Source organism: Nakaseomyces glabratus, chromosome L (genome assembly GCF_010111755.1).
Source record: "Nakaseomyces glabratus chromosome L, complete sequence".
Lineage (NCBI taxonomy): Eukaryota > Fungi > Ascomycota > Saccharomycetes > Saccharomycetales > Saccharomycetaceae > Nakaseomyces > Nakaseomyces glabratus.
Window position 1 is genome coordinate 653776 of NC_088962.1, and position 13470 is coordinate 667245.

The 13470-nt window shown below is 34.7% G+C and overlaps 3 protein-coding genes across 3 annotated transcripts; 2 read left to right on the plus strand and 1 right to left on the minus strand.

Annotated features, from left to right (window-relative positions):
• Nucleotides 1-5418: 5418 nt before the first annotated feature.
• Nucleotides 5419-6069, plus strand: GVI51_L05687 (uncharacterized protein; the record flags this gene model as incomplete). The annotated part of the gene is made up of 1 exon (XM_449028.1): nucleotides 5419-6069. The coding sequence occupies one exon, from the start codon at nucleotides 5419-5421 to the stop codon at nucleotides 6067-6069; it is 651 nt and encodes a 216-aa protein (XP_449028.1).
• A 225-nt stretch (nucleotides 6070-6294) lies between these two features.
• Nucleotides 6295-7809, minus strand: NUP49 (FG-nucleoporin NUP49; the record flags this gene model as incomplete). Its single annotated transcript, XM_449029.1, has 1 exon — nucleotides 6295-7809. One exon carries the CDS (start codon nucleotides 7807-7809, stop codon nucleotides 6295-6297), a length of 1515 nt encoding a protein of 504 aa, XP_449029.1.
• Nucleotides 7810-8844: 1035 nt separating this feature from the next.
• Nucleotides 8845-13413, plus strand: XRN1 (chromatin-binding exonuclease XRN1; the record flags this gene model as incomplete). The annotated part of the gene is made up of 1 exon (XM_449030.1): nucleotides 8845-13413. The coding sequence occupies one exon, from the start codon at nucleotides 8845-8847 to the stop codon at nucleotides 13411-13413; it is 4569 nt and encodes a 1522-aa protein (XP_449030.1).
• Nucleotides 13414-13470: the final 57 nt, after the last annotated feature.

A 13470-nucleotide genomic window follows, 5' to 3' on the forward strand; every position in this document is an offset into this window, starting at 1 on the left:
GGTCACTTAACTATTCAATAATTACTATAACTTCATGCAAAAGCTGTCACCATCTTCTTTTTTGAAACAATATCCTCCGGACGAATTGCTAAAACTGTTTTTAAAGACTGAATTTATTTACACACACTTTCCACCTAACTTAAGACAATTATCATAAGGGTCTTGTTCCGAAGACTTATGAGAATAAAGAAAAAATTCAGGAACTTACAACTTCTCATATCAGAATATTTAAAACAACTGTTGCAATAATGTAAACAGTATTGATTTTTGCTAAACAAAAAGAAAAATCGATAACACTGTCCAAATTAAATATTGCAAAGGACTACTACTACTACTTTACTTCCTTGAGAATCTATAGTCTTTGGGAACAAAAAGTGAGAAAAAACTTTTATTTACTACCATCAGTTAAAACCAAGTGATTTCGAAAACATTTATTTCTCGAATGTGCTTAAAGTATTCTCACTTTCTATTTTTAACATTTTAACGAAATTATTTCTATGCAACGCTCATACAAACCTTTTCTGCGTTGCAATATAGAAATGATAGAATCATTTCAATTAATTGGAATCCCATTTCGTAGTGAGCAAATTATATGATATTCTAGCACTTTCTGTGTTAGAGCCAGTATTATATTCGTCAAATAACGTCTGTATATTTATTGTAGAATAACTTAAAATTTCCAATAACACTCATGGCAGCGTGCGCTTTAATGAGTATTCCCCAATGTAGTTAGTGCACTGTAATCTCTCAAACTCTAGAACATGTTGCTCCTTGTTTAATCAACATAAACTTCAGAGAAATACCATATAATTTTATTGTGACCCTTAAAATTATTTATCTATCGAGTTGACCGTATGTAGAATCTATTTTAGTCCAGATCGTATTCTCTAACTGTTTAGGACCGTTGACAACCGAACTACATTTGCCAAACAATGACTAAGTGGTTTCCCGATAAGAAATGTTAACAAATATCTATTACAGTAACAAACCTTTAGAGCAATGAATTAATGACAATACTGGCACAGAAATTACAGAAACCATTCAATAATCTCTCACCTTATTATTTTGAAATAGTTAACTAAGAATTTCTGGAGATAAATTTGACGATAATTAAAGAGACTTTGAACACTTTTACTAAGGGAGTAATTCAAAGCTAAACAAAATAAATAGAATAATATGCCTAACACGACTTTATGTGCAGTTGTTCTCGATTGAGTATTCAATGTTCATATTAAATGAAATGGCGGTGACTTTTGAATTTTAGTTACTGTCAGTTTTCAAGTATCGAATATAAGTTGAACTTCGAAATAATAATGTTAAATCAACTTTTTAACTTGAGTTTAAAAAAACTTATTGTTACCATCTTACAGATGATAGTAAACTGAAGAACTGAACTTTTAGTTTTCATGTTCATGCCGGAATTGGGCCCTCCTTCTAACAATAGGGAGCACACTGGCAAACAAGAAGTATGAACTCTCACACAGTAACATATCCAAATACTGGTCATTAGATGTACGCTGTTCCTGCCTAAATTGTTTCCGTGGAGTGAATGCAGCTGAGAGCTAAACTAGGTAAAAATAACAACCTCGCAAATCAGAGCGGGATTTTAATCCTTCTACGAGCACTTTATAGAAAAAGAATTCCCTACAATGTTTTATAACAGTTATTTTTAAAATGTGTATTATACCAACCGAGATTTTCTCTCTCACTACAATACGTCGATGCTTGGCAAAGAACGAGTTGAGGGTTTTGATACGCAAGCGGAAATTGAAATTAAAACCGACAATGATTTCATCTGTGCATGTCTATACCTTACCTTCACTTCTATGTAATGATACTACTGTACTTTTATCGTAGTGTAGATACAAATTAGGTGAGGCGGATATTAGTAAGTTCCAACTACTTGTCAAATTCCATATTCGGAAGATTTCAGACCGATGTTCAAATAAAATAATGAGATTAAACCATTTCCTTCGTACAATTACGAGGAATTTGGAACAGACTTTTTAAAAGCATGTGATTCCCAAAGTAACTTGGAATTATGGTACTATGTTACTCAAAACCTAATTAGTACTTTGTAAATAAGGATAATAACATACAAAAATGTTACTGTTTTGAACTACAGATGTTTTACTACAATCGCTAAACAGAAACAGTACTGCAGTATTATATCCAATTACAGTTAGTTTGTTGAAGCATGAATTTTCTCTTCTAACCCCCCCCCCACTCTATCCAGATTACAATAAAATAAAACAGCTGGTTAGATAATACCAAAAAGAACTGTTGTACCATTAATCTTTCTCTTTTTGTCTTCGGGTTTTTTGGAATTATAACTCCTGTAGTTTCTAATTGAAAATAAAGATAAGACCGCAAATAGTCTGCTTAATATTTGCTCAAGGAAGCATCGGTTTCATTGTAAACAACATCAGGAAGAGCTGTAGTATTGTTGCATGCAAACCTTTTACCAAGAACAACTATAGAAGATAATAACCAATATATCCTAAATCCATATGTATATTAATCTCGTTATTCTTATACACTAATTTCACAACAAAATGAATGCTGACCTAAAAATCACGCTAGTTTTTTGCTCTAGTATTGAATTAGACGGCTTTCAAGAGAGATATTTTCACAGTATAGTATTCAACCATTGATCCGAGAACATTGAATATGTTCAACAAAGAATAAACATTAAGTTCACAAGATATAATTGGGCTATCCTGAATTCATCTTTATACTTTTCATCCTAGGGAGATTGTTCTGTAAATTTATGTAAATATGAGCCGCCAAATAGGTTTCATCCTCTACCTTCTTTTCTAATCAAGAATATACAAAGGATGAACGAGTAAAATTGGCAAATATAGTTTTAACATGTAGTAAGAGTAAGAAGTACAAAACCTCTAACGTGGACCCATATTATTATTTCCCACTTACTGCGACGTTTTCTGTTTGACACAGGTGGCCAACCATAAATACACAATAGACTGATTTACTATTTTTTTTGCTGTTCAAGATTTTCCTATTATCTATTTTTCACATGAAGTTGCGGAAACTCTTCACGGATCTACCAATTTGAAAACCACAACGAAAGAATGACCGTAGACTGACCAGAATGATGCGACTTACAGTTTTACTAAATATTATGTAAATCTATGATCTTTTCGGGCATAATTCTCAATCCGACATGAATTCTATGGGTGTTTTATGTATACTCATGTTACCGTACAGAATATAGAACAAGTAATGATCCTATAATAAGTTAGAATGTTAACATAGTCTAGAACGCGGGATGAAAATCGCGTATATTTTCGACTTTACCAAATTTCTAAACTAATTTATGCTAAGTTTGAGTACTATTTAAGTTCACCCTCTTCAGTAAATTTCAATACTGTTAAAAATAACTGCCATTACCTGATTTAATTCGACTTAGCGAACTCGTATAGCTATTCCAATACTGAACAGTCCATCAATTTCCTGGATGGATGCAAATACACTAATACTATTATGAATACTAACTCTTTTGGAATAGCTGTAAAGTTTCTTACACAGTTTATAATTGTTTTTATGTTATTGTGCAATTATTAGTGCCAAGTTTTCTTTTCATCATCTCACTAAAAAACTGCTTTACTATTTAGTTTGGTGTTTAACACTTTCTTGTTAGACTATGCTACAGCAATGGAACGATCTTGGAATTAAAAGTTCCACTACAGACAAAAAATGATACTATTAGTTACTATTACTACTAATTTGTATACCATGTTTTTATTGATAGAGATGTAGTGAAGGCCGCAAATCACTTATAGTTCAGAAAGTAAATTTACCTCAGTTCATTTTCTATATTGTGTGTACATGTAAAAGCTTTTATACCTCTAATAATGGCTTTAGCGCTACACACCCTTAGTCTTATCTTAATGAATATGAACAATGGAATATTTAGTATTAATAAAGACCTATAAAAACTGAATTACCATTTTTTGGCAGCTTTTGATCTATTTTCTAAAACTTGAATATCGATGAATAACAACTTCAAAAATCTAGAGAGGTCAACGAAGCCGCAAGTTCTAATGGTTCACCATGAATTTCAAACATTATGTTTAGAGTAAAGCTACAAAGATACATTCTTCAAGTTAACCTTGAGAGGTCCTGCTTTTCCTAACTTGGTGTTATTCGGCATGCAATTGAATAGCACATCGAAATTGGTTAGTACGCTTTTCAGACAAACCATCTCACATGGACAATATTACCTTTTGAATAGAATAATTATATGTGTTTATTCGCTATATTTCTTACATTGCAGTCCATTTTAAGACACAAAACACCTCAGCATTCTAAATACAAAGTTACCCACATTGAGATACACTTCCATTTACAGTAATCATCCACGCCCTAATAGTAAGACTGAATTTTTCACATCGGAAATGTCCGCATCTTGGAGAGTTCATTCTCTGACGTAAACATTTCAGTTAAACTATGGAGAGTATTAGAGAATGTAGTAAAGGCAAAGATGAGTTTGTCGAGACTTTCGATATGCAGATAGTAATGCGATTTGTGATGAGTGCGATGATTAAACACCGACTGTCTTGGTCATTCAATTTTTTGGAACAGTTTCACTGAATTCATTATTGTTAAATTGATAATAATAGTTGTGTAGTAGAACAAAAAAAATTGTATGACGAGGGTCCCCATATCAAATAAAAGGAGGAAATTCAAAACTGATAGGCCGCGGGGTTTTTATATTGATATATAGCTATTTAATTATTTCAAGAAGATATTAACAATGAGCCGAAGGGAACGAGTTTGTATTTGTCGCACAAGAATGTTTCTTACCCAATTAAATAGTGATTATATAGACTTTATTTTATTTTCCGCGGATAAAAAACGTTGAATGTTTAATATATCTATCTTGATATAACAGCAATCTCTAATGTAAAATTAATTTTGTTTAGTAAGTAGTTTTTAGTATGAACAAGTATATTGCCGCATTCAGACAAGTTCAATAGTTACCTTCAGTTAAAAAGTAAAATGGTAATACTTATCGTAAAAATCAACTTTGCTATTTAAATTACAAATCGTATTCATCCTTAGACCCAATTCAAGCATTAATCACAAAAACGGATTTAGAAGAGCTCTGGTGTGTCAAATTCAAGTATACTTCTTCATTTGACATGAGATGAATTTAGTATTAGTTAGCTCTCTCAAATTTCAATTTGATACCCGCCCATGATATCTTTGTTTTTGTGTCCTTAACTGTGATTGTTGTACACAACTGTATAAAATGTTTTAACTAAATATTATACAAAAAAAGGACATGCTAAAAATTGTATTACAGTTTAAAACATTCCCACTATTAGGAACCATCCTATTTGATTTTCGGCGCCCACATCAACAACTAATGTATTAATTTTAGATAGTTACCAAATGGCTCATTCCAGAACGTTTACAGAACAGCTACATCACTTGCGATGCCTTAATGATGAAATTTTGAAAACAACAGATGATATCAACGAAAGCTTGGTTGAATCAGAAATTACCCATATAGAGAGCAAATCTGTTGGGGAATCGATAACGACTGCGACTACAACTACCTTCACAATGAAACAAAACAGTGAAATAGTCCATTACCTTCTACCGTTTTTAAACAGCCTAATCAAAAGCTTTTATTCATTTTATGAACATATTAATGATGTTGAGCAGCTTGACTTTCAGTTTAGTCAATTCAGAAAGTCTATGACATTCTCACCTGTTTGTAAATTTAGCCATAACACAACTCAAACGAAAGATTTAGTTGGAACCGAAGTTGTTAATAAAAATGAGTGGTACGAATATCACAATGGCAATATGACTAAGCTTTTTGAAATATTGGACACAATACTAATTCTACAGACCCAGCTCCTGAATGCATACAACAATAAGCACAATTCTTTAAAAACGAATTACCAATTGGATATTTTGTACTCAATTTTCATAGATCCCAAAAGTTATGGCTTGAAAGAATCAGATCATGTCAAATCTTTACGATTGGAAATGTTTAACGTATTGCTGGAGCTATTCAAATCTGAATTTAAATAGTAACGACAACTGCCATTATTTGGAATTTACTTTTCTTGGCTCAAATTCTTCTGTAGATTGAACAATCACTTAAAAGGGTTATATTTATCGTGGTATGACCATATAACACCATTACTCAGGGAAGGATCTTATTATTATTACAAAATTAAATATTCCATATACCAGAATACTTAGTTTAATAATTCAGAAATGCATTATTGTTTACACTATTGAACATTGAGAGGTCTACTTGGTACTAGTCAAAAGTTTCACTTTTTGATGCAAAGATGCAATTTGATCAGCTGTGCTCATGAACAGTTTGAATTCTTCGATTACGGTGGATATGATAGCGTTTAGACCAGTTTTCATAGCGTAGAGATCTTCTTGAGCATTGTCATTATTTGACAAACCATCCGATCCACTGATCTCGTGTGAACCACCGAAAATATCACAATGTATACCATTGACAGCGCTCTCGATATCTGACAAGACTCTGAAATAATCGTCCAGTTTACTTTGATACATAGCAATCTTTGCTTGGAAAAACTTCTCTAGTTCAAGAGATGATATCTTGGAACCAGGAGTCAGAATTTGCTGTAGTATTATAGCAAACATCTGTGTGTCAGATAGATTGTTGTCAGTGAGCTCTTTACTCTTTGAAATTCTTTTTAAATCCATTTGTAGTGATTGCATAGTCATTGATTGCACCTTTGTTAGATATGCTATGTCTCTAGGTATAGACGACACCAGTTCGTCATGATCTTTATCATCTGCTTTCAAGTGCTCCGATATTTGTACTTGTTTTTGGATATACTGATCTAATTGTTCAACTTCTGCCCTTATCTGAGGGGGTAGGTCAGATATCCTTGTAAGTGGTGTAATGGCCAGCTGATTGATGCTCTCCAAAGCACTCTGTGGTTGTTGCTGTTGCTGAACAGCACCAAATAAACCTCCATTAGTGTTGGAGCCAAAACCTGTATTACTACTATTACCCCCAAACAAACTCGATCCTGTGGTGGGCTTTGAACCAAACAATCCACCACCACCAAGACCTGATGTGGTTCCAGCGCTATTCTGATTGTTACCAAACAGACTAGTCCCAGTGGACCCTATTCCTTGTGCAGGCTTATTCCCAAATAGTCCACCCATTCCTCCTGTAGCATTCATAGTGTTAGAAGAATTACCAAATAGGCCACCGCCTGTACTTGCCGAATTCGTAGTGGCCGTGTTGTTACTGTTATTACCAAAAAGGCCTCCTGTAGCTGGTTTGCTAGCACCAAATAAACCTCCACCAGTTGACGTATTACCAGTATTATTGTTTGTACCAAAGAGACCTCCACCAGTCGATGTACTGCCAGCATTATTGTTTGTACCAAATAGACCTCCAGTACTTGTGTTGTTTCCAAACAAGCCGCCTCCCGTGGTTGTCCCTGTTGCTGTGTTTGTATTATTATTGCCAAAGAGTCCACCACTTGAGGCAGCATTGCCTGTTGTGTTGCTGTTACTGTTACCAAAAAGACCACCACCTGCACCAGTTGCATTGGAATTACCAAATAGTCCACCTCCCGTAGTCGTATTATTTTGTCCCGCCATATTGTTCGAGTTTGCACCACCAAACAAACCGGTGTTATTATTAGAAGTGCTTCCAAAAAGCCCTCCACCACTAGACTGGCCAGCATTGCTACCGAACCCTGATCCGGTGTTCGCACCGGCGTTATTATTACCAAACAACCCTGTAGAAGGTTTATTTAGCCCAAACATATCCTGTATACCAAAGAAGGGGTAATCCTTATAGCTGTTATTAAACCAATTGGGAAAGTACTTTCTAACTCACAAATAAACAATCGAATCAAAATCCCGAATTCTGAAAAGTGTGAAAGTACGCCTGATCGCTTAGTTCCTTTTAGACACTATTATACTTATTTGTACCAGGATATACAACGTTAGAAACATAGAAATCTAAGGAAATACAATTTTTGCTTATATGTAGTGTATGATGGCAATCAATGACATTAACAGAGGGAGTGATGCCCATATTATTGTAGAAACTGGATTGTGACAGCTGAATGAAGGCAGAAATTCTTTGCGAAGAAAAAAAAAAAATTAGGAAACTAGAAGTAGCATACTACGAACCACCATATGATATTGCCGTACTAAGATATACTACTATCCTAATATACGATAAACATGTGATGTAATACATATATACGAAATATCATATGACCAATTACGTATAACATCATTTCTTGTGGGTCCCTTTTCACTTGTCTTCGAAGTTTCGCAAGTTTGGCAATCTGTGTGGCCAAAGGGGAATTTGAAAAAAAAAAAAAAAACAGACGAAAACCAAAAAAAAAACAATATGGAAAGGACAAGAGATAACTTGAACAATTCGAAGAATTAGTGTAGCAAGGAATACAGGAAATATAGAAGTAACGCCAAAGTCAGTCGTTGAATATTTTTTCTTTTGCTAACTACTGCTTATAAATTGAATTACATTCCTTCCGAAACCACCCTGAACGCTAAAAGAAGATTTTCATTAATCTGTTGAAACTTCTTTAATCATTTACACGAGGGTTTTTATTATTTGCAGTGATTAAAAGGAGAAGAGAAAGAGAGATTAGTTGTAATTCTTTTTTCTCATACTTTTTACATCTGCTATTGGGACTAATATCAGCATTCATTTTTATCTGAGGGCTATTTTTTTTTTCTCAATTGATACTGCCTTGTTTTATTATACAAGAAAGGATATAACAATATTTTTTTACTTCTGCGGATTAATAGGATAAGAATAAAGAAATGGGTATTCCTAAGTTTTTCAGGTATATCTCTGAGAGATGGCCTATGATCCTTCAATTAATTGAAGGAACTCAAATTCCGGAATTTGACAACTTGTATTTAGATATGAATTCATTTATCCACACATGTACGCATGGTAATGATGATGAAGGTGTTACTCAGAAAATGTCTGACGAAGAATTGTACTCTAGAATTTTCACATATATCGACCATTTGTTCCTGATGATCAAACCAAAAAAAGTGTTCTACATGTCCATTGATGGTGTCGCTCCAAGAGCTAAGATGAATCAACAGAGATCGAGAAGATTCAGAACCGCTATGGATACGGAGAAGGCTTTGCAGAAGGCTATGGATGAAGGTGAAGAAATTCCAAAAGGTGACGCTTTTGACTCAAATTGTATCACACCAGGTACCGAATTTATGGCTCAATTGACACGGAACTTGAACTATTATATTCATGATAAGGTAACGAATGATGCTAACTGGAGGGATATTGAAGTCATTTTATCTGGCCACGAAGTTCCAGGTGAAGGTGAACACAAGATCATGGATTTCATTAGGAACATCACAGCACAAGAAGACTATGATGTTAACACGAGGCACTGTATATATGGTCTAGATGCAGACCTGATCATGCTTGGTTTATCCACTCACGCTCCACACTTTGCCTTGCTTAGAGAGGAAGTCACTTTTGGTAGAAGAAATAATTCAAGGAATAAAAACTTGGAAGAACAAAATTTTTACCTCCTCCATTTATCTTTGCTAAGAGAGTATCTTGAATTAGAATTTAAGGAAATAGGTGATGATTTACAATTTGAATTTGATTTCGAAAATATTCTTGATGATTTTATTCTAGTTATGTTTGTTATTGGTAATGATTTCCTTCCAAACTTACCGGATTTACACTTGAACAAAGGTGCTTTCCCTGTGTTATTACAGACGTTCAAGGAGGCTTTGCTACATGTTGACGGCTATATTAATGAACGTGGTCAAATTAACTTCAAAAGATTGAAGGTGTGGCTAGATTACCTATCTCAATTCGAGCTAATGAATTTTGAAAATGATGATATTGATGTTGCATGGTTCAATCAGCAATTGGAAAATATTTCTCTTGAAGGTGAAAGGAAACGTCAGAGAATGGGTAAGAAACTACTGATCAAGCAACAAAAAAAACTGGTAGGTATGGTGAAGCCATGGCTATTAAAGGAAATCAATAAAGAAATTCCCGCTAACTTGGAAGATTCTGATATTCCACAATTACCTTTGAGCGTTGATACTGAAACCCTAAAAGAAAATTTGGATTTCTTGAAGAAATTCGCTTTAGATCTCGGTCTAATTATAGTACATTCGAAATCTAAGGATACGTACTCCTTAAAATTGGATATTGATGCTATTAATCCTTCAGAAACTGATGAACAGCGTCAAAATAGGATTAATGAAACAAGAAAGACAATCAAGAAATACCAGAGTGCTATAATTGTCGAAGACAAAGAAGAGCTCGAAGAGGAAAAAGATATCTACAACGAAAGATTTGAAAACTGGAAAGCGGAGTATTACAGGTCCAAATTTGGCATTAAAAGAGATGAACCTGAAAGGATCGTAGAAATTGCAAACAACTATGTGGAGGGTTTGCAATGGGTCTTGTACTATTATTACCAGGGTTGTCCATCATGGAGTTGGTATTACCATTTCCATTATGCACCTCGTATATCTGACCTAGCTAAAGGTCTAGATCAAATTATTAAATTTGAACAAGGTTCTCCACTAACCCCATTCCAACAACTGATGGCTGTTTTACCTGAGAGATCAAAGAATCTTCTTCCAGCTGCTTATAGACCATTGATGTATGATCCTAAATCACCAATCTTGGATTTCTATCCATCTGAGGTTCAGTTAGATAAAAACGGTAAAACAGCTGATTGGGAAGCCGTGGTTTTGTTGCCATTTGTTGATGAAAATAGGTTGATTGAAGCAACCAATCATTGCTTGGCAAAGTTATCACCTGAGGAGAAACAAAGAAACTCATTTGGTAAGAACCTTACCTTCATGTACAATCCTCAAGTGGATAATGTCTATAGGACAACTCTGAAGGGTATTTTCTCAGATATTCAACATAATCACTGTGTTGCACTAGAATATCAACCTAAACCAATGGAAGGTAAGCAATTTCGTTACGGTCTTCTACCAAATGCCAAACTGAAGACTCAATTACTAGCTGGTTTCCCAACATTATATTCTTTGCCATTTACCAACAGTCTGGAATATAACGAAAGTTATGTTTTCCAACAACCATCTAGACAGCAATCTATGGTATTAAGAATAACTGATATATACAAGGAAAATAACTTGACCATGAAAGACATTGCTGATAGATATTTAAACAAAATTGTCTATACCAGATGGCCATATTTGCGTGAATCTAAGCTAATATCAATCACTGATGGTGAAACTATACATGAATGTATTCCAAACCCAGCTAAAAATACTGTTAAAATCATTACCAGACCACTTGAGAACAACGAGCGCAAACAGTTTAATAGTACTAAGAATTCCATGCTTAGAAGTTATGGTAAGCAGAAAGCTGTGATTTTGAAAAAAATTGACATCATTGTTCAAGTTTTGGCTGTTACCGGCTTGGTAAGAAAACCAAATGGTGCATACGTTAAAACCTATGCATCCCAACCTGATTATTATCCAATGCAATTAGTAGTAGAAAACGTATCTAACCATGATGAAAGATATATCGAGCGTCCACCAAAGCCAATTGAGAAAGAATTTCCAATCAATTCGAAGGTGATTTTCCTTGGTGATTATGCTTATGGTGGTGAAGCCACTGTTGACGGATATAGTAGTGAAAGTAGATTAAAGATAACTGTGAAAAAGAGGTTTTTGAAAACTGAACCAACCATAGGAAAAGACAGACTAAAAATGGACGAAAGTATGATAAAGTATTATCCTTCATACGTTATAAGTAAGGAATTGCAACTACATCCACTATTTTTATCAAAGATTACATCGAAGTTTTTGGTTACCGATTGTAATGGTAGCCATGTAAATGTTGGAATTCCAATTAAGTTTGAAGCTCGCCACCAAAAAGTTTTAGGCTACGCTAGGAGGAACATTAAGGGCTGGGATTACTCCAACGTTGCTGTTGCCTTAATTAAAAGGTACAGAGAAATGTTTCCTGCTTTCTTTGCTAAACTGTCTAAGACATCCGGTGATATACCAGTTATGCAAGACCTGTTCCCTGATTTATCTAGTCGTGCTATTATGAGTATGCTGGATGATATCAAACAATGGATTAAGTTCAGTACCGAAAACTTTGTGGTTGTATCATTGGAAAGTAATTCGCTAACAAAGGCTTCAATTAGGGCATGTGAAGATTACATTGAAAAATATTCTAGCAGTATCGAGCAACATGAGACAAAACAACTTGCAAAGGTTCCAAGGGAAGCTGTTTTATCACCAAGAGTTTCATTCTCCCAACTAAGAGCACAAAAGTTTGATTTGGGTGATCGTGTAGTTTATATACAAGACTCTGGTAAAGTGCCTTTGTTTTCAAAGGGTACTGTTGTTGGATACACCACATTAGGTTTATCATTATCAATTCAAGTTCTTTTTGACCATGAAATAGTTGCCGGTAACAAATTTGGTGGAAGATTGAGGACAAAGCGTGGTATCGGTCTAGATGCCTCATTCCTATTGAATATTACAAACAGACAATTTATATACCATTCTAAGGCTTCAAAGAAGGTTTCACAAGTTGATAATTCAAAATCTGCTAAACAACAGAAGAATACCAATGCTAAGCCAAAGCCAGAGACAAAGCAGGCAAAGCAACCAAGAAGAGAAAAGCCTGAGGATCCTGCCGCCAAGGAATTATTGTCCTACATCAAGAAGGGTGACAAAACTCAAAAAAATTCAACTGAACGAAAGACATCTGAAAAATCTTTCAAGGACCCTCAAGCCAAAAATAACACTGAAGTTGTCGAAATAGAACAGCTAAATTTGACCGAAAACCAAGCCGAACCTACATTGGCCAACGCAGCTAATCTTTATAGTGCAGTGACAAACCAGTATGATTCAAGCACCGGTAATCCAATAATTCCAATGTCCAACACTGGTGCAGCCCCTGGTGTTAGTCTACCGTATTTTGTCCCTAATGGACAGATTCCATACGGTGTACCACCAAATCCTCCAATGTTCCCGATGGGTGTTCCAATGCAAGGACCACCTATGCCAAATGGAATGATGCCTCCACCTCAGTTCGCGAATCCAAACATGCACATGAATCCTCTGCCACCAACCAGCAACATTTCAATTGCAATTGATAAAGAAGGAAGTAAAGACTTATTGAAATCAGTAAGAAGGAAGCCAGATCAAAGAAACAAAGATAATAATTCTGGTAGAAATGAGAATAAAAGTGGCCATTTCGGGTCGAAATCCAACAGGAAAACTGACACCAATGCGCCTAAAAAATCATCTGGTAAGCCAAGAAAACCTGGTAAGAAAATAGCTTCAGGTTTTGAATCTAAGAAAAATGAACCTGACACTAGAGCTGAATTTTAAACAACGATATACTTGTTTGATCAGTTTATTTTTTTATATGTAATGTTATATATATTT